The sequence below is a fragment of the Carlito syrichta genome, unplaced genomic scaffold (genome assembly GCF_000164805.1).
Source record: "Carlito syrichta isolate Samal-C Ts95f unplaced genomic scaffold, Tarsius_syrichta-2.0.1 Scaffold296499, whole genome shotgun sequence".
Taxonomy (NCBI): domain Eukaryota; kingdom Metazoa; phylum Chordata; class Mammalia; order Primates; family Tarsiidae; genus Carlito; species Carlito syrichta.
This window is the reverse complement of record NW_007240595.1, coordinates 548,090-574,488: the sequence shown is the minus strand read 5'-3', so window position 1 is coordinate 574,488 and position 26,399 is coordinate 548,090. Positions and strand designations below refer to the sequence as shown.

Genomic DNA, 26,399 nt, shown 5'->3' with positions numbered 1-26,399 from the left:
ATGACCAAAATCAACAGGAGATTCTATTCAGACACCTACCTGTGTGCCTAAGCTGACACCCTAACCAAAAAGCTTTTAAAAAAAAGCTGTAATCTCCCCATCCTTTGAGAGAGATCAGGAAACACTGGGCAGTTGTAAAATGTTACCTTTAAAACTACCAGCTCTTGCCCTGCCTCTTTCCTCATGCCAGGACAGAACTGAAGATCTCAATTCCTTACAAGTTTCATTCTCTACTTTCATACCAAAAAGGTTTCTTTAAGCAGGCCTTTCCACCAATTGATTCTACCCAGTTTACTCCCTTTTATTCTGGCCTTGCTCTGGGGTTTTTCATCTGCTTTCCCTACCACTGTTCCCAGCTACTTGAGTCCTTAGCAGACATAACAGAATAGGCAGAAATACTGACTGAATCTTGGAGGTAATCAATGTCTGATACCGATGTCCTGATTATTTACTAAAGCTTTCAATTCCTTCTCAGAGAGGGATTCATATTGTCTGTCTGTGGTCCCTTTCCCCCCTCCTCTAAAAAGTTCACAGTGAGAAACCATTTCATTCATCTTTGCCTCCACAGTTTTTAGGCACCAAGATGAAGGTCTAAATGTGACAGTTTAGGGCAGGAGGTTTTAGTGGCTTGGCATACAGGAGGGAGGTCTACCCAGATCATCCTAGTATTCATCTCCAAAGTATTTTCTTCCCTGCTCTGCCTTTTTTTATATACCGTCACTTCCTTGCCCTCCTGTTAAGGCTTAGAGACAAATGGGGCAGCATGGGAGCCTTGGTTTGGAAGTCAGGTCTGAGTTCTAGGTCCCTTCTGCCACTGACTTAATTTATGAGCTTAGACAATTCACTTGGTCTGGGCTTTTTAAATGAAAGAGTTAAACTAGATGATCTCTCTGGGCTCTTTCAGATCAAATCATACTTGAGAAATCAATGAATTAAGTAGAAGAAATTCTAATTCCAAGACATAGGTATCCTGCACCTTTTTGAAATAGCTGAAAGGAGGTAAAGGTCAGGTTCCTATTTATTATACATTTAGCTATTGGAAAGGAGTGAGTATATTTATGGAGAAATAGAACCTGGCAGCCCCTATGCTTGACTAATAAAAGAAAATTCCTGGAATAAGCTGAGAAATAGGCCACAAGTGAGACCTGGCAGTGTCAAAATGGTCTATAAATTAAGTGATCAAAGGAGTAAAAAACAATGGCTATAACCAGACAAGATCTCTAAGCACAGACTATAGTCTAGAGAGGTCTGAGTGGGAAGGAGCCCCTGGAGCTTCTATGAGAGGGAAGGACTTGGTCCACAGCAAGTTGCTACTGCATTTGGTTGAAACCCAGTTTTCTCAATCTGTCAACCTGGTGTGTGTATACATGTGCAGACATGCCGCAGGCTGTAGTTATGCTTCTGAAGTGCTGAAATGAAAAAGAAATATCAGAATGATACCAAATTCAAAGAAGTGAAGCTAAAGGCAAGTAAAATTTTAGTTTAAAAGCTACTCATCTTCCCCCATCACTCTATATGGTATCATCATTACTCATTCTGAAGTGTAGACTACAGAGTTTTGTGGGATGGTGAATTCTGGGGATGGGGAGGAGCAAATTTGTGACATGACTGAAAGCCAAAGGCAAGATACAAACCATATCCTCTCCAAGACCCTGCCCCCGCACCAGCTCATGACAAATGCATGCAAGTTGACCCATCTGAACACTTACTTGTCTTCATTCAAAGAAACTGTCTCCACAAAAGGGATTTCTTCCTTGTCTGTCTTCCCCATGATCAGCCGGTGCTTATCTAAGTTTATGATGCACTGAAAACAGGAGAACCGCTGGTCACTGATCCCACTATGGGGTCCCCATGTAAGAGGATTCCTGCCTTAGAGAGGAAGTATCAAAGGGAAAGTGAAGTCAATCCTACCTTAAGGGATCGGAGAGTCTGGAGACCAAGGGACAGGTTTTTCTCATTGTCCTCTAATAAAAACAAAAAATAAGATTTAGCCATTTCCATGCTTGCTTAGAAGTCAAGCTGATCACCATTAGGCTCCATTCATCCATCTATCCATCCAGTAAACATCTGTTGAGCATCTGTTACGTTAAGTAATTCTCCCAGATCAAAGTTACAAGGCAATAAAGCCAAGATTCAAACTCAGGTCTTTTTTAACTCTAAAGGACAAAGGCCTTTAGACAAAAACCAGGAACCTTGAGTAGTCTAGAATAGAATGCATGAGGAGAAAGTGTGGGAGGTGATGGAAAAGGATCAAGGGGTTTATGGCAAAGAAGTAAGAAGATCTTGCCGTCTGCTACCAACTAGTTAATGGAAAAGCTCTCGGGGGACATTTTCATCTGCACACAAAAACGTTTGTGTTCTTGCTCCTTAAATTTTTTTATCCCAGATCCAAATTCCTTTTACTGATTGATTCTCAGAATATCTTCAATGTAGCTCAGGACCAATCTGGTACTTTGGAGAGTAAAACTTGGGACAAAGACTATAGCACAGGAAAACGGGAACCATTTTGAAAAAAATCAATATTTATAGGCATGAGATCCCATGAGGTTTTGGTGGGGATAGGGAGAGGGTTTACATTAGGGTCCATAGGTCCAGCCCCGAGCTCTACTTACCAACCACAGCTGCTGGGCAGTCCAGGCGGAAGGAACCCAGTGTGATCACCAGGTGCTCAATCTGGCCCACTACTTTGAGGTGCCGGGGTAGAGAAAGCTTTTCTCCTTCATGCTTGTGAGATTTGACATGCTCCTTGAGTCTGCACCAGAGAGGAAGATACCAGAATCTCCTTGGCAGAGGTTTCTGGTAGAATCTGGCAATGCTCACCTTCTGACCCACAGTTGGAATTCCCCAGGGATATCCTGGGATTAATTTACCAAAAACATGCTTGCCATCCTATACTTGTTTTGCACTTTGTCCGAAGTATGTTAGAGGGATATACAAACACTAAAGATTCTTCTCCTACTCTCAAACAGTTTCAAAAAGTTTTCATCACTACCTGCATTGGTGAAAGAGGGGAACTTACACATTCAGAGAACCCTATTCTATATCCTAAAATCCTTACCTTGTGTGAGGCAGCTAACATGCTCTTTCACCCATCCATAAGTTACAGATATCAGAGAGGGCAGGCTAATCTTAAATTTATAAGGTGCTTTGTTCAGTATCTATTTTTCTCTTTGTCCTATTTCACTCTATTATCAGTTTGCCTTAGGTTACAAGGTTAATGGGGACAAGAACTTAACTGGTAAGTGCACTGATATTGGCATCAGCAAGGAATATCATGGAGAAAGTCCTCATTAGTTTAACTGGTCTGTGCAGGGGAGAAAGGAAAGAAAGCAGCACCAAAGTTTCACACAGTTATGTAAGCTGATTAGAATAGCTAGCACCCGAGTTATTATGGGTTGGTGGATAAATACTTAATTATGGACTTTCTGTGCCAATACTTCTGCTTTCCTCCATTTCCTCTCTTTTGGTGTTATATCCCATCCAGAAGAAAAATAATTGTTCAGTTTTACAGATGGTTATTAATTCCTCTGGAATCATGGCAGTCTGCTGCCTGATTATGCACCAGGACATTATTAGTCTTTCTGGAACTAAAATGTTGCACTACCTAATTTCTTCATCACATTGAGAAAAAAACAACCCACAGGATTCTTCCCATAAGAGCACTTGAGTCCTGGACTTTACCCACCACCTTAAATAGCAATGTACAAAACTCACAGAGCCAATTTCAGGGTCCCAAAGGTGTGAGCACTGAAGATAAGGTAGATATAAGAACATGTGGCAGGGATCACTGATTAAACAAATGAAGCCCTGTGTAAGTCCTTCCTAAGAATATGAATGTCTTGGATGTCGCTCAAAATGAACCACTATATCTATCTTTCATTAGATTTTGGCTTGGGAATTATTTATTGTATTTAGGTCTAGGGATAGAAAATGATATTGGGTCGATCTTACTGATTCTGGGCTAGATCTCAAGGCCTATCTAGTATTTGTAGGGAAAGAGTAGGAAAAGGTAAGAAATATAAAAAGAGGCTGAGTAAAAAAGAGGTGAGACACAAAGTAGCTTTCTCTGACTGAAAGAGGGAAAACCCAATTCTATCCAGTAGAGAATTGAAGACATTCAATATACTAGGTGTCTGCCTCATACCTAATCCCTAGCAGGGGCAGCAATAGATCTGATTTTACATGTACTTCACAGAAAGAAGAGATGCTACTGGTTAAGAAACTACTGGTCAATCACCCTTACAATGGCCTCGCCTAGCTGCAATTGCAGTCCTATCCTCAGTTCTGACTGATGTTTCTACATGCAGTACATACTCCAGGAGGATCCTAAGTAAGCTAAGGTCAATTAAATCCCTGCTTGTATTCATATGGGGTGCATAAACAGGACAGCTCCTTCGAATTTGCTGCCCATCAGGGCACACAATGAGCCAGGAGTCTCATACTCTCTTGTTCCAGAATCCAGAGGTCCTTGCTCAAAACTTAATAGGTGAGAGTTAACAGAAAGCTGAAGACTTCTCTGGCTCACTGATTTCTTCCAGCTGCTTGACAACCCACCACTCTGCCACTCTACTAAGGATTCTGGCTCCAGCTGAGATCACAGCTCTGCGTACTTCTCTTCGAGTCTCTCTGGAGACCCTCACCACCTCTAACCTCAAAATAGGTTCAAGCAAAGAGTGCATTCACATTTAACTTCCACTCATAACAAGTGACTACTTACCCCAATCTGTCCACACAGGCTGAAGAGATGAGATTATATTGACAGCCTGTGTCAACCAAGGCTTTTACATCCTTTCCAGCACACTGTGGGGAGGAAATGTACAGTTCAGCAGGAACCAGAAAAGCAAAAGGGAAGGGAGACGCAAAGAGCAAGCAGCAGATGTCATACGAAGGGCAGGGGAGAGCATCCTCCCAATTATAGGTTGGTAGTGTTTCATCTTTGCCCATCTAAGTCTGCCTTTTACTGATTCTTTTCCCTGCTGAATACAGGGCTGACAGAAGATCCCTAAGGACTCTGGGTATTTCATTCTACATACACCAAGTAGCTCTTAATCTTTTATTCAAAAAAATCACATAACCATTTATAAGTCTGATGAAAGCTTTGGTCCTTCTTCCCATAAAGATGGACAAGCATACAAAATATTGCATACACTTCCAGTGTTGTATGGAATGCCCTCTTTAAAACTCATTTATGAATTCCATGATAAGACCCACACTCTAACATTTGGAGGAGAGGGCCATACTATCAGGATAAAAAAGGGGCCAAAATCCTACTTTCCAGAAAACCCTGGAAAAGCCATTCTTAGAACATTACCTGGCAAGAAACCAAAATCATGTCATCGTCCTCAGACTTCTTTAGCCCCTCAGACTTAGCCTGATTGAGTTTGTTGGTCTTGGAGGCCCAAGGAACACGACTGCTTCGGAGCTTAGACAGGTTGGTTTCCATGAGGCGCCTCTGCAGAATGTTGTGAGGTTGCTTGAGGAATGGAAAGCAGAGACTTCTTAATGACAGGCTATGTCTCCCTTTTCCCATTGTCTCCCAGGTGCTACAGAAATAATGAAGGAGGCTGGGTGCAGTGGCTCATGCTTGTAATCCCAGCACTTTAGTGACCAAGGCTGGAGGATTGCTTGAGCCCAGGAGTTCAGTACCAGCCTAGGCAACATATCAAGACCTTATCTCTACAAAAATTCCAAAAACTAGCCAAGCACAGTGGTACATGCCTGTAGTCCTAGTTGCTTGGGAGGCTGAAGTGGAAGGATTGCCTGAGCCCAGGTCAAAGCTGTGGTGAGCCATGATCATGACACTGCACTCTAATCTGGGTAACAGAATGAGATTCTGATTCAAAAAGAAAGAAAGAAAAAGAAATAACAAAGGAGCCTCACATAACTGAGCTCTACCTTGGCTTCTTATTTATACTTCCTTCAAGGGGGACTTCTCTGGTTTGTCAGAGCAGGTACTATAAACCAATTTGCAGGAGGCCACCCTGAATGAATGAAAGAGCAAGGTAGAACACTGGGAAATGTGGATAAGGCCAGTCCATATTCTGTGGCTCAAGGAAACTGAGACACTCTTGTGATTTGGATTAACCTGGGCCTGTTGCCTTCCTTCCCCCTTACAAAGGCATTTCAAGGGAAAAGTGGTCTTAGTCTAGAATAAGTGATCTCTGTATTTTCCTGGCTGACTTAATAGATAGACCAGCTCATTCTCATAGGCTAAAGAAACTTAGCTAGCACTGATAATTCAGATGCTCTACCTACTTCTACATCAAGTTTTACTTCTTGATAGTCTTATTTTTTAGACCCAGTAGAGGCCTTGGTGGCCTGGTTCTCTTGTGGGCTGATTCACCATATGGGCTGTCACCTGTTTTCATAGGGTGGAAAGACAGAAATTCACACCTACTGAGCACACTTCTCAGCAGACACCCTTGGGAACCTGGCAGAATCCACAAGAATCATTGTCACTGACATCTTCTGGACCTCAAACCACTGAATCCTCCTGCTTTATCGTATCATCCATTCCCCTTCTCTTCAGTGGCCCAAAAAGTGGGGGTATAAAAGAGGCAAACACTGACTGAGAAGTAGGGGACTTAATAAGACCTTATATATATGCCAGGATACCTGATGTTAGGAAGCAGGATGAGGAGCATGAGTTCAAGTCTGCTCTTTGATAGAGGTTAGGAGAGTTCCTAGGGTAGATATATTCTTGCTCTACTGATCCTACTCAAAAGTTGTATCCATGAAAGTTTACCACATCTCTTGAAAAGAAGTCATGTGACTTGAGAAATTTCTATACATAAACATCTTATGCCAGTTTACAATAATAATTAAAATCCCTAAAAGAGTAGAGTTTAACCCCAAAGTTTATATCTAACATATACCAGATGGCACTCTGATTCTAGGGAAGAGAGACCTCTTAGAAGTCCAGAACTTAGAACTTTTCTGGATAATAGCATAGCACTAGAGGTCTTCAAAATCCTTACAGATTTCAAAGGAAGAATGGAGTCAGCCATGACTCACTGTAACCCTGGTGAGACAAAGAAATAGATTCCCAAAATACCCAGATTCTTGGCAAAGTAGGTTCTAAATTAGCATCCTTGGGAAAAGGGGAGGGAGAGTCACTTATAAAGAAAGTGAGAGCTTCTTAGCTTAATAAGGGGCTAGAGAAAGTGCTCTGTCAAATTTTGTGATGCAACACTGGGAGAATGTTTTGCTCCTCAAAGGAAACAAAACTTCTTCAGTCTAATCTCTCTTACCAATAAGCCTGAATTCCTAGCTCAAAGCCATACATACCAGGGTGTTTGTTTCTGTTAAGTCCATGCTTACCAGGACCAACTCAGATGAACTGGATTTGTAGAACTGAGTATTGGAAGGGGTTTCAAGAGCCGCCTAATCAAGGCCCTATTACCCCAAGCTTGGGGCTCTCCTTCTACATTGGTATTGCTGAACACTACTTTATCTGGCGATTCTAAATTTTGCAGAAGAGCCCAATAATCAATGGACAGATGAGACAAATGAGGAAAGTTCCAAAATCATTCTCCCTGAAGTCGTCCCTCTTCGGGATATACTTCCCTTTCTACTGAATCCTTCTTCTATAGGCTATAAAACATAATAAAAGTTCCTAGGGGCCAGGCTCGGTGGCTTAGCCTGTAATCCTAGCACTTTGGAAGGCTGAGGAGAGTGGATCGCCTGAGCCGGCGGGTTCAAGACCACCCCGGGCAATTAGCCAGGCATGGTAGCGTGCACCTGTAGATCTGGCTACTTGGAAGGCTCAGGCAGAAGGATCGCTGGAGCCCAGCAGGATGACAATGGGGTGACCATGAGTTTGCCACTGCACTCCAGCCCGGGTGACAGAGTGAGATTCCAACTCAAAAAAATAAAATAAAATAAAAAGTTCCTAGGTTTGGGGAGAAAACTTCCCTACTAAACCTCAGATCCTGCCTCCTCAATTCCACATTCTTCTATAATCACACCCTTGTCTGAAATAGTCTTAATAAAACTACTATGTCTATTTCCTGATATCCCATATTTTCTTCATTGGGATCACTTTTGATCCAACAACACCATAATGATCTAATTTCCATATTCAGTAGATATTGTTTAGCCTTAATTTTATTCGCATTCTCTAGGCCCTGCTAACTATTTTTTAATTTTTTCTTTTCTTTAGTAACCCAAAGAGGTCCAACACATGCTCAATGTAAAATATTTAAATATCACTGAAGTACATACAATTAAAAGCCTCCCCAATCTTTCAACCCCATATCGGTCCCACTCACTATAAATAATGACCATTAAATTTAGAACTACATCTCCCCAAAAATATTAATATATTTATAAACATATATAAAAACAGGATCATACTATAAAACTGTTCTGAAATTTTCTATTTTCTTTTCATATATGAAGGGCATGTTTTATGTCAATAATATAGTTATCTTCATTCTCTTTCATAAGTAAAAAGTATTCATAGTATAGTTCAGGAATACAAAAATTTATAGCCAGAAAATCCATGTGAACCTCAGAAACTTTTTCTTCAGTCATTTTATTATGCCTACATATTTTAAGTGATAATGTAGGGGCACATTTACCTCTGCTCCCAATCAAAATTTCACTGAAACAACAGTAAAGAAATAAGAATATCCTAAACCCACAAGAACAAAAAGAACAGTAAAGGAAACAAGAAAAAAAAAAAAGACATCAACACAATTCTGGAATGTGAAAAGAGACAGAAAAGTAGTAATGACCTAGACTAGAGAAAGCTAAGTGCCTCATACCATTTCACTTCATAGAATGCTGGAGTGGCAGAGACTGCCAGTTGCTCATTAAAATCTTTGTTCTCCTCTTCTTCCTGGGCAGATACCTAGATTATGGTTTCTGGCCTTCCTTGCAGTTAGGTATGACTGAGTTCTTAAGAATGGAATGTTCTAGTTCTATGAGTTCTAGAGAATGGAATGTAAGTAGAAGTGACATGCACTTTTATGCCTGGTCCATAAAAATCTGGGTACACTTCTTCACATTCTTTTCCTCTTCTGACTGGCTGGAGTGGAGACGACCCCTATGGTAACCTTGAAGACAGAAAAGTCACTGATAGCGGGTCTCTGAATGACTATATGTAAGAAAGCGGGCTGTCTTACTGATTTTTCCACTAGTACTGTTCCTTAAGAAAAAAATAAACTATTATGTTTGAACTATTATATGTATTGGTGTCTAGCTGTGAAAGCAGTTTTCTTACTCAAACTAAAACCCTGGAAAGGCTGAGGAGTTAGAACCTTTACAGTAGGAGAGTGAAATTAGAGTTGGAAATAGATTAAAGTCTGCATACGGCTCTCATTTGACCAAGACAACTGGGAAAAATGCCTAAAGTTTACTGTTTTTGTAAGACTAAATCAAAAGATTCTGATTAGTTGATTGCTTGTCTAGGTTTTCAGATTCCTAGAACAGCTAAAGGTTAGGGTGGGGTGTCATACTAAGAACCAAAGGACATAAGTTTAAAGATTAAAAGGGACCTTATGGAGCCTAGCATAATGAAGAAAAAAATATCCACATCAAAATTTTACATCACTATGAAATTTTGAAATAGAATGAATGACACAGATGCCCGATGATTCCAACAAGAAAAAAGTGATCCACATACAAAGGATTAGAAACTAGAATGGTATAGGACTACTCAGCAGTAACAATAGAAGCTAAAAGACAATGGAGTAATACCTTCAAAAATCTGACAGGGGCTGGGCGCAGTGGCTCACGCCTGTAATCCCAGCACTTTGGAAAGCCAAGGTGAGAGGATTGCCTGAGCCCACCGGTTCAAGACCAGACTGGGCAACTTGGCGAGACCTCATCTCTACAATAAATCAAAAAATTAGCTGGGTGTGGTGGTGTGCGCCTATAGTTCCAGCTACTTGGAAGGTTGAGGTGGAAGGATCGCCTGAGCCCAGCAGGTTGAGGCTGCAGTGACCATGAGCATGCCACTGTACTACAGCCTGGGTGACAGAGTGAGAGTCTGATTTAAAAAAAAAATCTGAGCCGGGCTCGGTGGCTCAGCCTGTAATCCCGCGCCTTTGGGAGGCTGAGGTGAGTGGATTGCCTGAGCCCACGGGTTTGAGACCCGCCTGGGCAACTTGGCAAGACCTCATCTCTACAATAAATCAAAAATTAGCCGGGCATGGTAGCGCGTGCCTGTAGTTCCGGCTGCTTGGAAGGCTGAGGCGGAAGGATCGCCAGAGCCCAGCAGGCCGAGGCTGCGGTGGCCGGGAGTGGCCACTGCACTCCAGTCTGGGTGACAGAGTGAGACTCCAACTCAAAAAAAAAAAAAAAAAAAAATCTGACAGTACATAATTTCTAACTTAGCCAAACTATCAATCAAGACTCAAGAAAAGTTGTTTCCCATGCATCTTCAAGAAGCTACTGAAAGATATACACCACAAAAGTGAGGGAAACAAACAACAAAGAGAAAAGCATGGGATCCAAGAAATAAAGAATCCACCAAAGACGAAAGGTAAAGGAAATTCTGATGTTGAAGGAAAAGTCCATAATATAGGCTGCCAATCAGGCCTTAAGAGCAACAAGTCCAAAATGAAATGAGAGGATAGGAGACACTAGGAAGGATGTCTTCAAGAAAAAAAAATTGACTTGCTAGAGCATCTCTCATTTTATTGAAGTAGACTTTTTTTTTTTTTTTTTGATACAGGGTCTCACTCTGTTGCCTAAGTTGGAGCGCAGTGATCCAATTTTGGCTCACTGTAGTCTCGACCTCCTGGGCTGAAGTGATCCTTCTGCCTCAGCCTCCTGAGTAGCTGAGACTACCACACCCAGCTAATTTTTTTTTTTTTTTTTGTAGAGATGAGGTCTCTCTATGTTGCCTAGGCTGGTCTCAAATTCCTGGGCTTAAGTGATTCTCCTGCCTTGGCCTCCCAAAGTGCTAGGATTATAGGAGTGAGCCACCACGCCCAGACAAGATTTAAATTTTATATAGAATATTAAGTAAAGAAATAAAAAAAGGAAATTATTAATTTTTAGAAAAACAAATATTTACATGAGAAAGGAAATAATTATAGTGCATTTTACTCAGCTATGAATAATATGAACATAGTCATAATGTGAGCAGTTAAATGCTAATTTGACCCTAAATTATTATTAAACAAAATACTAGTAGAACAGAAGAAGGGACATGATGAGAAGGTCTAAGAGAATTAAATCTTATCCATTATAATAGAAAATTGATATATAATGGTAAAATCAATAAATTAAAAAACAGCAGTATTACCATTTACTTAGAAACACGGAGATCCCTAATACAAGCAACAATTTTACATTTTTAAAAGTTCTAAATTATGTATATGTGTATTTTTCATTGAAATTTTAATTAAGAAACATTCCATATAGTAAGAAAGAGCTCAGCCATAAAAAAAGTCAACTTTGGGAAGAAGGGGTAGAGAAAGGAAAAATCACTTATTGGGTACAACGTGGGGGGTTAGGTACACACACTTAAAGCCCAGATCAAAAACGATTTGCATCCCCTAAAGCTACTGAGATAAAGAAAAAAAAAAAAAAAAGGAAAAAGAAAAAGAAAAGCCAACTTATGTCAGGACTGGTGGCTCACTTCTGTAATCCCAGCTCTTTGGGAGGCTGAGGTGGGAGTACTGTTTAAGACCAGAGTTTGAGACCAGCTTAGGCAACATAGCAAGATTTCATCTCTACAGAAGATTGGGTGTAGTGGTGCATGCCTGTAGTCCCAGCTACTCAGGAAGTGGAGGCAGAAGGATCGACCGAGTCCAGGAGTTAAGGCTGTGGTGAGCCATGATTGGGCCACTGCACTCCAGCTGGGTGATACAGGGAGCCACCAACTCAAAATAAATAAATAAATAATAAAAGAAAGAAAAGTCAACTTATAGTGACTTAAACAGAGATTTTACTTTTCTGTTTGAGTATGTAAACACACCTTGATTTAACTAACTACTAATGGACATCAAGACTGTTTCACGTGTTTGCCATTAGAAACAGTGCTGCAATAAACTCAACATTTCATTTATCTTGAAACTCTCCTCCTTGAGCTTCTAAAACCACCTGTTTATTCTGTTTCTGTTTCTTTCACTGGTTCCTTTGCCCCTGTTTATTTCCTCATTGCTCTATCTTTGGTCCTTTTCTCATTCTACATATCCTCCCAGGATAATTTTATCTGCTTTCATTACAGTAGTAATCCCATGTTTAAAATAGTAATCCCATGTCTAGATCTCACTTTTAAGTTCTAGACCCATGGATCCAACAGCCTTTTTGAACTTCTCTACTTAGACATTCCACAGGCACTTCAGAATTAACTTATCCCACTGAATTTTCCCATAAAACATGTATATTTTCTCTTATTCCCTACCTCTGTGAGTGAAATTCTGCCTTCTTAACATTTCTTATTTTCCTTTTCATTTCTGTTATTGCTAAGTCCAAGCAAACTCCTAAAACACTACTTTCATGATCCCCTTTCCCTACGGTGGTTCTGCTAGCTGTATCATACAAAAATCCTCAATTTAGCATTCAAGATCTTTCACTAACTACCACTCATCCTCCTTCTCAATCTCATCTTTTATTATTTTATTTTTATTTTATTTTTATGTTTTTGAGTTGGAGTCTCACTCTGTCGCCCAGACTGGAGTGCAGTGGCCGCTTCCAGCCACCGCAGCCTCAACCTGCTGGGCTCCAGCGATCCTTCCGCCTCAGCCTTCCAAGTAGCCGGAATTACAGGCGCGCGCTACCACAACCAGCTGATTTTTTTATTTATTGTAGAGATGAGGTCTTGCTGCCCAGGCGGGTCTCGAACCCACAGGCTCAGGCAATCCACTCACCTCAGCCTCCCAAAGGTGCGGGATTACAGGCTGAGCCACCGAGCCTGGCTCAATCTCATCTTTTAAATGATTACTCCATGAAGGCTTTCTACTTTCAGCAAATTACCACTTGCCACAAATTACCTTGGGCAAATCACTAATCTCTCTAAGCATTACTTTTCTCTAAGCCTCACTTTCTTCATCAGTAATCAAAGAGGTTGGAGCTCAAAAGTCTCGTTCCGTTTTAACATTACGGGTTACTTCCTTTCCACCAGCCTTGGTAAATGGCACTGTCACATATCATTCTTGATTCTCTTCTTTTCATAAACTTCCCAACAAAAGTAGTGTTGTTGCTTCCTCCAAAACATATCTGGAATCAGCTTCTCCCATAGACCCCATAGATCCAGACTGTCTTTTTGAACTTCTCTATGTAAACATTCCACAGGCACTTCAAACTTAACTTATCCCACTGATCTTTCCCATCAAACTTGCACATTCTCCCTTATTCCCTATCTTGGTGGGTGAAATTTTGCCACTTTAACACTTCTTATTTTCTCCTTCATTTCTGCAGTTACTGCTAAGTCCAAGCATTTTTACTACCTCTAATATAATCCAAACCACCATCATTTTTTTATCTGTACAGCAACAGCCTCCTAACTTATCTTCTGCCTCTTCCTTTACCCTTCTCCAGTTCATTCTCTGCAGAGCAACCTGAGTGAGCTTTTAAAAATGTCATAGTATGCTACTTTACTCAAAATCCTTCAGTGGCTTTCTAGTTCCTCAGAAAAACTTCACACTTTTTCCATGGTCCCTATAGCTCTGCATCATCTGGCCCCTGCCCCTCCCTTCAGCTTCCATATATACACTATTATCCCGTTTATTCATTCTGATGTAGCTCCATCCATACTCATTTCCTTGCATAAAACCACTTCCCAACTCTAGTGCCTTTGCACTTGCTGTCCCATCTGTTTTGTTTGTTTGTTTTTTGGGGGGGGTTTTGTGTGTGTTTTGTTTTTGGGGTTTTTTTTTTTTTTTTTTTTTTTGAGTTTAGGTCTCCCTCTGTTGCCCAGGCTTGAGTGCAGTAGCAGGATCACAGCTCACTGCAGCCTCGATCTCCTGGGCTCAAATGACCCTCCCACCACATCTTCTCTAGTAGCTGGAACTATAGGTATACTCCACCGTGCCCAGCTAATTTTTTTATTGTTTGTAGAGATGTGGTTGCTAGGTTCCTAGGCTATGTTGTCTAGATTAGTCTCAAACTCCTAGGCTCAAGCATTCCTCTCACCTCAGCCTCCCAAAGTGGTGGGATTACAAGTGTGTGAGCCATCATTCCGGGCCAGTTAGCTCGCTCTTAATCTTTCAGGTCTCAGCTCAAATGTCACTTCCTTAGAGATACTGTCCCTGCCCATATTATTTAAACTAGGTACCCCATCTCTTTAGTAACTAACATATCCCACTATTTCTTTCACAGTAATTCTAAACATAGAATTATTTTCGTATTTCCTTGCTTACTATCTCACTCCCTTCCCACTAGGATATTAATTGCATAAGGTCAGGGGCCCTGACTGTCTTGATCACAACCACAAACCCAGCTCTTGACACAGTACTGAAAGAACAAATCATTTTTATCTGGTAAAATTATTTTATTTTATTTTAGAGTTGTGGGGAACAAGTGAGGATTAACTACATAAGTAAGTTGCATTCAGGTGAAGTTTTGCATCTAGCTGGTCCTTTCTCCCCTGATAGTAGACCAAGTGCCAGTGTGTTGCCACATGCCTCCCTCCCTTCCTCCCTTAGCAGAGTCCAGGATCTGCCAATCCCACCCTTGTGATTGTGTGACCACTGATCAGGGGCCTCTTATGAGTGAGAATATGAGGTATTTAGTTCTTTGTTCGAAAAAACAAATCTTTTTTTTTTTTTTTTTGAGTTGGAGTCTCACTCTGTTGCCCAGGCTGGAGAGCAGTAGCACACTCACAGTCACCGCAGCCTCAACCTACTGGGCTCAGGTTATCCTTCTGCCTCAGCCTTCCAAGTAGCTGGAACTATAAGTATGTGCCACCATGCCCCGCTAATTTTTTGTAGAGATGAGGTCTCACCAAGTTGCCCAGGCTGGTCTTAAACCCATAGGCTCAGGCAATCCTCTCACCTCGGCCTCCCAAAGTGCTGGGATTATAGGCTGAACCACCAAGCCCAGCCAAAAAAACAAATCTTTACCACTTCTTTCTTCAAAAAGTCTTTCTTAATTAATATCATCTAATTCTTTCAGAATCCCCTCAATGTTTGTATATTAAGTAGTTTATATTACTTGTAGCCCCACTCTGACTGTTATTTTATACATACGTAAGTGGTTTTCATCTGGTTATTGAAATACTGGCTTTCCAAAGGCTGTCTTGATGCCCTTTAAGATACATAGTACCAATGAGCTAGATGGGTGTTGCAGGTACCCTGGTGGCCTTTTGGACGTAGATTCTGCTTTGTACTAAAACCTCAACAAGACATCTACTCCCCTCAGCAGTTCCTGGTTCTCTACTGTTCCGGAAATGTGGCTGATGGAGGCAACTAAACCCTAACCAGGCGAGTTCGGAACTGCTGCCTCCATCACCGCCAAGAGCTTCTGAAGGAAAGGAGCACTGTGAGCACTATTGTACTTTGGGCAGAAAAAGCTGAGGTTCCTCAACGTGGCACCCACACTGCTTAAATAGCTCTTCTAACTAGACTATAGAGCGACAAGAAAAGTAAGGTAGGATGAATCAGACTCTACTGTAGGACACCATACAACCATGATTTCACCAAGAACTTCTAAAGCCACTTTCTCAATCCCTTTACCCATGCCACCATGAACCAAGACAGAAAGAAATGAATGCGTTTCTGTGGTCCACCGAATGAACCAGACTAGAAAACGGGAAATGACAGAGGTCTGAATTCTTTGTATACTTATTTCCAGGTAAGAAAGCCAAGATCACTAGCTAGCAATAGTGATCAGCAAATATGTCCCAAATATCCAGCCTGCTGCTGCCTGTTTTTATAAACAAAGTTTTACTGGAGCACAACCAACCCTATCCATTTACAGTCCATGCCTGCTTTTGCACCACATACAAGTAGAGTTAAGTAGCAGCGACATAGACTGGTTGGCCGGCAAAGCCAAAAATATTTACTATGTGGTCCTTTACAGGAAAAGCTTGCCAACCCCTGATTTAAACTAGTGTTTAAAAGCATATGCTTTGAAGTCAGACAGAGCTAAGTTAAGTTAGAAGGTATCTCATAGTACTTTTGTGAGGATTAAGTAAGTTGATTTACATAAAGCATTTAGCACCATGTCAGATAATAGAGGAAGCACTCAAATGTTAGTAAGTATATATATATAAACAATTGACCCTTGAACAACACAGGTTTAAAATATGCAGGTCTAATTATACGTGGATTTTTTTCAATGAAAGTTACAGGAGTCAGGAGTGTGCTTGCCTCTCCTGACTCCCTTTTCACCCCCACCTCTTCCATCTCTGCCACCCCGAAACAGCAAGACCAATCCCTCCCTTCCTCCTCTTCCTCCTCAGTCTACTCATTGTGAAGGTGACAAGGATGAAGACCTTTATGATGATCCACTTCCACTTAATGAATAGTGAATATGTTTTATCATTCTTACAATTTTTTAAATAACATTTTCTTTTCTCTGGCTCCTTTATTGCAAGAATACAGTGTGTAATACATATCACATACAAAATATGCGCTAATTGACTATGTTATCAGTCAATCTTCCAGTCAATAAAGGCTATTGGTAATTAAGTTTTTGGGGAGTCCAAAATTATGCATAGGGGTCAGCACCCCAATCCCTACATTGTTTCAGGGTCAACTGCATATATACTTTAAATTCTCATGCATAGCCTAAAATTGAAACTGGATACCATTCACTACTTTTTCCCTAAAAGGGCCTAGAATCATCCTACTCCATTTTAGTCCTCATACATAGTCTACAGATAAACACGGACTCCTGACTCAAGTCTGGTATATATGTTTCTATCTCTGACTTTGAAAAATTTAAAGGGCACTAATTTCTGCACCTTCTCTTCTTTGCTTACTAGCTGAATGTACAACACATGACCAATTCCACCCCATGGGAACATAGATAGACTGTCCTTGGGTTTACAGTTGCTCAAAAACGAGGCAGGCTGTCACACTGCTCCAGGCCTTCTGTGTTCTGTTTCTTTGCCTTTGCCTTGTGACCCAATAAAACAGCCTTTTTCCTGATTGCTATCTGCTTTGTGGACTGGTCTGAGATAGCAGTTTTTCAACTGCCCACAGAGGCTAAATTTTTGTTAGAAAGGATTTAAAAATGGGCAAGGATTTGGAATAGATGACTTATAAAATTCTTCTTGTTCTGAGGTTCTACAAAAGCACAGTCTAGCAGCAGCCTTCTCTCCATATCACCTCACAGCCAGCTTGCTCAGAGGGTATGGTAAACCTGTATTCAGATGCTGGTCTCCGTTGTTACCATTATACCAGGCCAGAGTTATCACTTCTTCCCCTAGACTCCTCTATTGCACTTATTGACTATAGCATCTTGGCAACTAGCATAGGCTTCCTGGTGGTGTTATTTATCTTTCTGTAGAACTGTCTATTCAATATCTACATTTAAATAACTAATAAAGGTCTCAAACTTAACTTGTTCAAAAGTCAAACTCTTGATTCTTATTCTCTATCCTCAACCTGATCCCCTTGTATTTTACCATTTCAGTAAGTAATAACTATATTCTTTCAATCGCCAGATTAAAAACCTTGAGGCCATCCTTGACTACTCTTTCTTTCAGACTCTTAATCCAATCCATCATCTAAATTTTCCAGTTCCACTTCAACAAATATCCAGAAGCTGATCTTTTCTTGTCTCTGTCACAGCCATCATGCTGTTCTGAGGCACCATCATTTCTTACCTGGATTACTGAATGATAGCCTCCTAGTCAGTCTTCCTGCTTCTACTCTTGTTCCTCTACAGTATAATCCACACAGTAGCCTAAACAACCTTTTTATAAAATAAGTCATGTCACTCCCTGTTCAAAATTTTCTACTGGTTTTCCAACTTAGATTAAAAGCCAAAGGCACAGCGACCTCCCACTGCATCTCTGATGTTATCTCCTATCACTCGTCCCCTGGCTCATTTTGCTCTGGCTACACTGGCCCTCTTACAGTTCTTCCATCATATCAAGCACACTGACACCTCCGGCCTTTGCACTTGCTGTTCCTTTTGCTTAGAACACTCTTCCTTGAGATACTCTGCTCCCTCATTTCCTTCAGTATCTCCTCAAATGTAATCTTATCAAAGAGACCTTCTAAGGCCACCCTGTGTAAAATAACAAGGCTCCATCCTACCGTACCCTGGCCACTGCCCACCTTATTCCTTACCCTGGATTATTTTCTCCACAGAAAATAAATGATTATTTATTATTACCTAATATATTATATATCTACTTAATTTTATCTTATGCTTCCTCATCTCACAAGAACACAAGTTCCATGAAAGCAGGAACTCTGTTTTGGTTTACTATTATATCTCCAATGCCTAGATTATTGCCTGGCATGTAGTAAGTGCCCAATAAATATCTGCATAATAAGCTAACTGAGGCCGGGTGCGGTGGCTCAAGGCTGTAATTCCAGCACTTTGGGAGGCCAAAGTGAGGAGACTGCCTGAGCCTACAGGTTCGAGAACAGCTTGGGCAACTTTGCGAGACCTCAGCTCTACAACAAATTAAAAAATTAGCTGGGGGTGGTAGTACATGCCTGTAGTTCTGGCTACTTGGAAGGTTGAGGCAGAAGGATTGCCTGAGCCCAGAGGTCGACGCTGGGATGGCCATGAGCGCGCCACTGTACTCTAGTCTGGGCAACAGAGTGAGACTGCAACTCCAAACAAACAAACAAATAAATAAATAAATGCTAACTGATCTCTCCTGTCCTTCTCTCCAACCTATAAACTCCTTATAGAGAGAAGCTTTTCTATCTTCATTCTTGTGATTCTGGCCCCTAGACTGTGTCCTGAACACAGCAAATGTTCAGATGTTTGTTATAAGTAGGATGTAATCACAAGCTCTGCAAATCTTCAGTTTGTGCCAGATCCTGGTGTTATACTGGCATGTCATGCTTCTCTTCTAAGGCTTTAAGATTCTCTAGTCCAAGACTTGTCTCATTATAAATGGCTAATCTATAGCACACCACCCAGGGCTACTCTCTGATCAGGTATTTTATGGTAAGTTTGCTTCACTGTGCTCTACTATCCTTTCCCCATTCTTCATTCCTAACTCTATAGCATTTGGCTATAAGCAGAATCAATCACAGGTGGGAAAAAAAAACTTTATCTCTGCTACTCAGTAAGAATATTTCTCTCTATTGGTCAGTAATACGGGTCAGTAATAATATCATATAGGAAAGATAGCATATTATCACATAACACTGTTTAAAAAAATTAAAAAGTACTTAGCATAATAAGAAGAACTTTTATGAACCTAGTAGCTAAAATAAGAGAAATCACAATAGGCAAAATTCCAAGAATAAAGATTTTTTTCCAGCTTCCTCAAGTTAAAAAAAAATTAAGGTCAGGCACAGTGGCTCACACTTATAATACCAGCACTTTGGGAGGCCGAGGTGAGAGGAGTGCCTGAGCCCATGGGTTCAAGACCAGTCTGGGCAACTTGGTGATACCTCATCTCTACAATTAAAAAAAAAAATTAACCAGGCATGGTGGTGCATGCCTGTAGTTCCAGCTACTTGGAAGGCTGAGGTGGAAGGATCGCCTGAGCCCAGCAGGTCAAGGCAGCAGTGGCTGTGGTGTTCCACTACACTCTAGCCTGGGTAACAGAGTAAGACTCCAACTCAAAAAAATAAAATAAATAAATATAATATTACTCATTTCTGGTTTTAGTTCTCAATCAAATACAGAATAAGCAATGCAAGATGAAAGGATGAAAACAAAAGAGTCATACATAAAAACTGTAATTGCCGGACTCGGAGGTTCAGCCTGTAATCCCGCGCCTTGGGAGACTGAGGTGAGTGGATTGGCTGAGCCTGCAGGTTCGAGACCTGCCTGGGGAACTTGGCGAGACCTCATCTCTACAATCAATCAAAAAATTAGCCGGGTGCGGTAGCGTGCGCCTGTAATTCCAGCTACTTGGAAGGCTGAGGCGGAAGAATCACCGGAGCCCCAGCAGGTTGAGGCTGCAGTGGCCAGGAGCAGTCACTGCACTCCAGTCTGAGCAACAGAGTGAGACTCCAACTCAAAAAACAAAAAAAACCCCCAAAACAAACAAACAAACAAAAAAACTATAATTAATTTCCACTGTAGACTTTGTAGCAGCCAACTCCATACACACAGAAATAGGGCAAAGGCATTTTCCTAGGGCCAATAGAATATGACCCCCTTGATTGCCTACGGGTGCCCTCTTCCAACTGAAAAAGGGCTAGCAGACTAGTATCAAACAGTAAACATTAAAGAAACAGCATGGTAAGAGTTAGATAATTCAGAAAACCCAGCAGTATAATTCAAATATAGGTTATTAGTATGAGGAAAAAACCCACTCTTCACAAGTCATAGGGCCAATTACAACTAATTTTTCCTCTTTCCCTCTGGTGCCATCCCCTCCCTTTTCTTGATTTCCTTCTATTTTTTTTCCCATAGGATCTGTCAGGTTGTACCTCATATTGGGATTACACTATAAACTACTTCAAGTGAGGTATTAATTAATTTTAGCATCCTCCAAATTTCACTTGCAGTGAGAGAAAAGAGAGTCAACATTGGTTTATCCCAGATGTATTTATAAAATAAAGTGATAAGAATGCGCTTCTAAAGTCATCCCTAAGATTATATTGAGGCTGCCACAACCCAAGGGAGTCTAAGCATGCTGCCTCGCCCCAGCGCTTACAGTTCTCCTAGTCCTACCTCAGTTTGCCTTGGTTTCTGTGATCTCTTCTGGCTCTTCTGTACAATCACTTGTGCATTAAATGTGTGAGAACAGTGAGAGGGAAATCAACTCCATGACAATGGGGTACAGAAAATGTGAACCATGATTCAGAGCTTCACAGTCAACTGCTGTGTGTCACACCCATGGAAATATCCTGCTTCTTGAGGATCCTTCCTCTTTGCAGCCTACAGCCTGTGCTCCATGCTATCAGCTCTTCGTAGCTCAAGTGAGGCAGATGGGAGTTAGAAAAGCAGATGGGATTCTAATGTAGCATGTAGTGGTATAAGGACCCCTAGGCAGAGGGATGCAGAGGTAGTTCTTCAGGGCTAGGAAGCTCCTCGATGACCCAGAACAACATAACCCAGAAAAAAGTCCATATTTTAATTATTCTCCTAATACTTCCTTACTTATTGATTCCCAAGCATTCCAGGAACTAGGATAATTTTGGCCTGAAGAAAAGAAGACTTGGACCTGATTTGCTAAATGAATCTAGACTGTGTTAAAGCAAGAAAAGGGAAGAGAGAGTTATTGCTTTTGTAGGAAAACATTTTAGTCAGTCATCACTCTGGGTTAGCATGAATTAGATCAACTATCCTGTGGCTTGTGAAGAAAAAAAAAACTTAAAAAACAGAGCAAGATAACTGGAGTAGACATTCCCTGCACATAAGTAACTAATGGGAGGAGAGAGAAATCTGATATTGACATCTATGTGTCATTAGAGCTGTTAAATTAAAAAGAAAAAAGAAAAAGAAAAAAAAGGAAGTGGATGCAAAAACTCTGTCCTCCACTGCCATGCTGGGGCCAGAAATGGCAATTTCAGTGAACTAGGGCCGACAATCACATCCAGAATTAAACATTTCAAAAGCTCAAAATTTAAAAATGCTAGAAAAATTATGCAGAGCATCTATTTCACTCGTAAAATATATTTAACATTTCATAAATTATTGTCTAAAGGGACAAAGTGATTGTGCAATCCAAAAAAGCAATCCAGCTACTCCAGATAAAACTACAAAGCTAAACATAAATCTGACTACAGCAACTGAAGAATGACAGTCAGATACCGTTCTTTATACTGGTAACCCTTAGCCAGCTCCCCATCCTGTAGACAGAGGGCACTATGGTCTTTGAACCCAGGCCCCCAGTCCTGGGCTTCTCCTCCTCAATGCCAAGAACCACCGTGCTAGAAAAAAACACTGCACCAAGCCCAGCTCCCACACAGTCTGTCAGGGAGATCGCGCAGCCTGGCTTCCTCCCTCCACCCCGTCCTTGGGGTTGGGATGGAAGAGGAGAGATGAGAAGGATGAGATGCATGGGGTTCGGGAAACCTTCACATTCGACCCCTTTTCTCTCTCCCCACTCAGGACGGAAGGTCAAAGGTGAGTAAGACAAAACCAAAGAGGAGTAGATTTTGCAGAGGGGGATAATGGAGGCAACAAAAGTCATCTGGATATGGTGGCTGTCAAAAATAAAAATTAAAACACCCCGTCCACCTCTCTCTCTCCTACCCACACGCCCACGAGGAGTCACCTTTGTCTGGGTCACAAGAGCAGCCACACAGCCTGTGCTACGAGGCTCAAGCCCCGTGGACCAAATTCGATGTCAAGGAAAGAAAGAGGACTCGGAGGCAAGTGGGCAGCGCAGGGTCCCTTCCTTCTGGAGAGGAGAGAGACGCGGAGGGAGGAGGCACAGCCAAGGGAGCGCGAGCTGGGGAGGTTACGACGGAACCCCGAGCGAACCCGAAGCAGGGGGGTGCCGGATAGGGAGGAATCGCGGGGGAGCGACACCGCGGACAGCGGGCCGGGGCCGGTGACTCAGTGAAAGCGACAACGGCCGGGGCCGGGAGACCGCCCGGCACGAAGGGGACGGGTCCGGGAGGGCCGAGGCGGGCGCGGCCGCGGGCGCTCACCGTGTCCTTGGACGAGCCCAGCTTCTTGAGGCCGTCCAGGGGCAGCAGGTCGGCGGAGTCCTTGTGGATGAACTGCACGGCTTGCTTCATCCGGCGCTGCTGTCGCAGCGAAGCAGCCTCCCGCATGTCGCCCTCCTTGCGGCCGCCCTCCGTGAGGAGCCCTGAGTAAAACATCGCTGCAGCCACCGCGGGCTCCCTCAGCCTCGAGCTCCTCCACAGCCGCAAGGGCCGCGCGCCGCGCCTTTTATAGCCGAGCGTGACGTCACGGGGAGCAGCCAGTGCGCGCGCAGGGGGCGGAGCCGGAATAGCGCCCCCGCCCGGCGCGCGGTTCCACCGCGTCCCGCAGCCCCTGCCTTTAGTCGCGCCACCAGGCTCGGGGACAAGCGAGCGAGGAGGGGGAAGCGGCGGCGAGACTGACCTGGAAGACCAAGAGTCCCCCGCGGCCGCTCTGCTCCACCCAGCCGCTCCCTTCCTAGGTGGGTGCCCCGCATCCCCTGGACGGGCGTAGGCTGTTGGGGCCCAATGCCCGAGCAGCCTCTGCCACCCCAGCCGCTGCCCCCCCGGGACCTGCTCACCTGTCCATGCCGTGGCCGACCCGGGGATCAATGACAGCTGGGCCATGCCTCGAGTCCCGCAGCCCGCGCCGCTGCTGGCTTCTCCGATTCGCACCTCCACGCCCCTCCCGGAGGCTCAGCGCCCACCGCCGGGCACGGGTGGCCACGCACTCTGAAGTTGGGAGAGCTCAGGATTTCTCCAACTTCAGGTCGGTCCCCACCCACCGGGCCACGTGACTGGGGAGGGGGCAGCCGGTGCAGGCGGGCTGGAGGCGGCCTTCCGGGACCCTCCTCCTCCTGGCACCCTGGGGAAGCGGGTCTGGTCTGGAGCCTGTGGGTCGGCACCGGGGTGGGGAGTGGCGGGGGTCCCCATCTCCACGGGAATGCGCGCGACAGTGAGCTCTCCACCTGCTCTTCGGAACAGATGAGCACTTGCTTTTCTCAAGAAACCCTAGGGCTTACCGTCGATAGTCTTTCACCCGTCTCTCCAGCTTCCTTGCCGGAATAATTGGAACCCGTTTTTCTTCCGGAATCATTCATACTTTCAAGCGTTATCTAACAGGGCCTTCGGGCATCCTGGGTTCTGGTGTCGACGTACTGATTGGATACAAAACACGTTTCCACCTGGGGGACCACAGCTACCCTTTCCACCTCCTTCACATAGGAGAGTAGGCGTGAATCAGAAGTATCCACTCTGAAGAGAAACAACAATAAAAGTAGCAATGTCGACAGATATTGAGCCTTTACTACGTGCCAGGTACTGGAATGAACATTAAAGCGCAGCATCTCGTTGAATCCTGGCAGCAGCTTATGAGATAGTGTTATCATCATCCCCACTTTATAGGCAAATGTCTGATACCTCCTAACTGGCCTCCTGAATTCTCCCTCATTCTCTTCTGATCCGTTGTCACTATGTTGCCAGAGTAATCTCAAACTACAAGTGTGATCATCTTACTTCCCTGCTTAGAGCACCTCAAAGGCTTCCTATTGCTCTTAAGAGAAAGAACCACATTTTTGCACAGTCTGCCTGGACCCTGGCTCTCCACTCTGTACTTCAGCCTCAGGAGACTTCTTCCAATTCCTTCCCGTTCCCTCTTATCAAATGGGCTGCCTTTGAATATCCTGTTCCCTCTGTATGCAGTGGCCCCTTTTACTCTCTTCATGAGCTCAGACCTCAGTTCTATTATCATTTTTTATTTTTATTTTTGAGTTGGAGTCTCACTCTGTCGCCCAGACTGGAGTGCAGTGGCCGCTCCCGGCCACCGCAGCCTCAACCTGCTGGGCTCTGGCGATCCTTCCGCCTCAGCCTTTCAAGTAACTGGACTACAGGAGTGCGCTACCACACCTGGCTATTTTTTTTTTTTTTTTAATTGTAGAGATGAGGTCTCACCAAGTTGCCCAGGCGGGTCTCGAACCCGCGGGCTCAGGCAATTCACTCACCTCAGCCTCCCAAGGTGCGGGATTACAGGCAGAGCCACCAAGCCCGTCCTTTTTTTTTTTTTGAGTTGGAGTTTCACTCCGTTGCCCAGACTGGAGTGCAGTGGCCACTTCTGGCCACCGCAGGCTCAACCCGCTGGGCTCCGGCGATCCTTCCACCTCAGCCTTCCGAGTAGCCTGCATTACAAGTGCGCGCTACCACGCCCAGCTGATTTTTTATTTATTGTGGAGATGAGGTCTCGCCAAGTTGCTCAGGCAGGTCTCGAACCCATGGGCTCAGGCAATCCACTCACCTCAGCCTCCCAAAGGCACGGGATTACAGGCTGAGCCACGGAGCTGGCTCAAGCCCGGTTTATTATCATTTTTTTAGGAAACCCTCTCTGACCTTCCATAGAGTGATCTCTCTCTAATTATATACTATATATCTCTCCTGGACATTTCACTTTTTGTACGTATGTATGTGTGTGTATGTGTAGGAGGATTACTTGGTTGTTTGATTAATATTCATCTCCCCTACTGATATAAACTTCAAGAAGGTGACTAAGCTCTCTTTTTTTTTATGCTTATTATTGCCTCCCTAGCTTACTATTGACTCCCTAATACGTAGAGGGCTCTTAATAAATACTAATATAAGGATGGCAAAAGTTAAGATTGTACCAAGGAAAGCAAGTGATAGAGCTGGGATCTGCACCAGAACCTGTACTGGAGACCTGGAAGGGCTGGGGTTGACCACAAGGACCTGCTTCTTTCCACCTCTTCTGCCTTCAATACTTGCTCCAGTTTCAGGGAGCACAGATTACTTGTAGGAAAACAAATCCAGACGGCTGCTCCCCTGGCTTCATGGGAGCTCCAGGACTGGATTCCTCCCTGCTTTCCCACTCTCCTTTCCTCCTTCGAGCCCCCCTCCCCCCCACACACAGAGGGCAGGGTCTTTGGGAGACAAGTGGGATTGCTGCTCACCTTCCAGCCCCCTGGCATCCTTCTGGCAGTGAACAACAGTGGTTGCTCTGGCCCCTTCTGTTCCATCACCTGGATCCCTGCCTGGTCACTCCACCCGGTGCGGTTCATTCAGGGAACGGTGAAAGCTTTGCCTTGTCTCCCCGGGGCAGGTGCCTCTGAGCTTGGCAAAGCATCAGGACAGGTCCAATTGTGGGGGCCCCTGGAGCTTGGGCTGAGACAGCTACTTTGCTCAGGGAGGAAGCCAGGCAGGAATAAGCTCTAGGGGAGGAGCTGGAATCCCTACTCCCCGGGCAGCTCAACCTTGTTTTCTGAGGGTGTCCCAACAGAAGAAAGGGGCTCTTTTCACAAGTAAGTCCCCCTGGGAACACCAGGAAGCTGAATCTCTCTGGTTGAACTGGAATTTGGCCATATCAAATGTTGCTGAAAAATAAATGACACCTGGCTGGAACGGGGAATCTTTTTGTGAATTCGGAGTTCTTTGCTATAGTGGGATTTGTGTTCTGCAATTGGATCTGTGGCCACAATACCTGTCAGTCCCCTCACCTGTCTAGAACTTCCTTGGCCAGACTGATACCATCACTCCCCTTTAGCATGGTTCAGTGTGGTGAAGCCAGCTCCTCCCTGCCCTGCACATGCACTGTGAGTATCCACAGACTACAGACTGGCTGCTGAATTTGAGGGGGGTTACCTCTGAGTGGTCTATCCAGTTTTCCCAAATAACTTGGAGTAAGTCATTTCCTACCTCTGAGCCTCAGTTTCCATATCCATAAAATGGATGTAGTGAGATTGCATATAT

The 26,399-nt window shown here is 43.5% G+C and overlaps 2 protein-coding genes across 3 annotated transcripts in view; both read right to left on the bottom strand.

The window, feature by feature from the left end:
* Positions 1-12,811, bottom strand: part of TMEM9B (TMEM9 domain family member B) — a 43,477-nt gene extending 30,666 nt beyond the window's left edge. Inside the window, exons 1-2 of the mRNA XM_021710643.1 lie at positions 12,807-12,811; positions 2,740-2,745 (exon numbers count right to left, since the gene is read on the bottom strand). The gene's annotated coding sequence lies outside the window, so the exon portion shown is untranslated. The remainder of the gene's footprint in view (positions 1-2,739; positions 2,746-12,806) is intronic.
* Positions 978-22,990, bottom strand: NRIP3 (nuclear receptor interacting protein 3). 2 transcript variants are annotated; one of them, XM_008054560.2, is made up of 7 exons: positions 22,653-22,990; positions 5,312-5,473; positions 4,718-4,800; positions 2,613-2,752; positions 1,912-1,964; positions 1,710-1,804; positions 978-1,409 (listed from the first exon to the last, which is right to left on the bottom strand). In XM_008054560.2, exons 1-7 carry the CDS (start codon positions 22,824-22,826, stop codon positions 1,394-1,396), a joined length of 723 nt encoding a protein of 240 aa, XP_008052751.1. In that variant the 5' UTR covers positions 22,827-22,990; the 3' UTR covers positions 978-1,393. The 2 variants fall into 2 exon arrangements, with proteins under 2 accessions (XP_008052751.1, XP_008052750.1); XM_008054559.2 differs by lacking the exon at positions 1,912-1,964 and having other exon boundaries at positions 1,710-1,869.
* Positions 22,991-26,399: the final 3,409 nt, after the last annotated feature.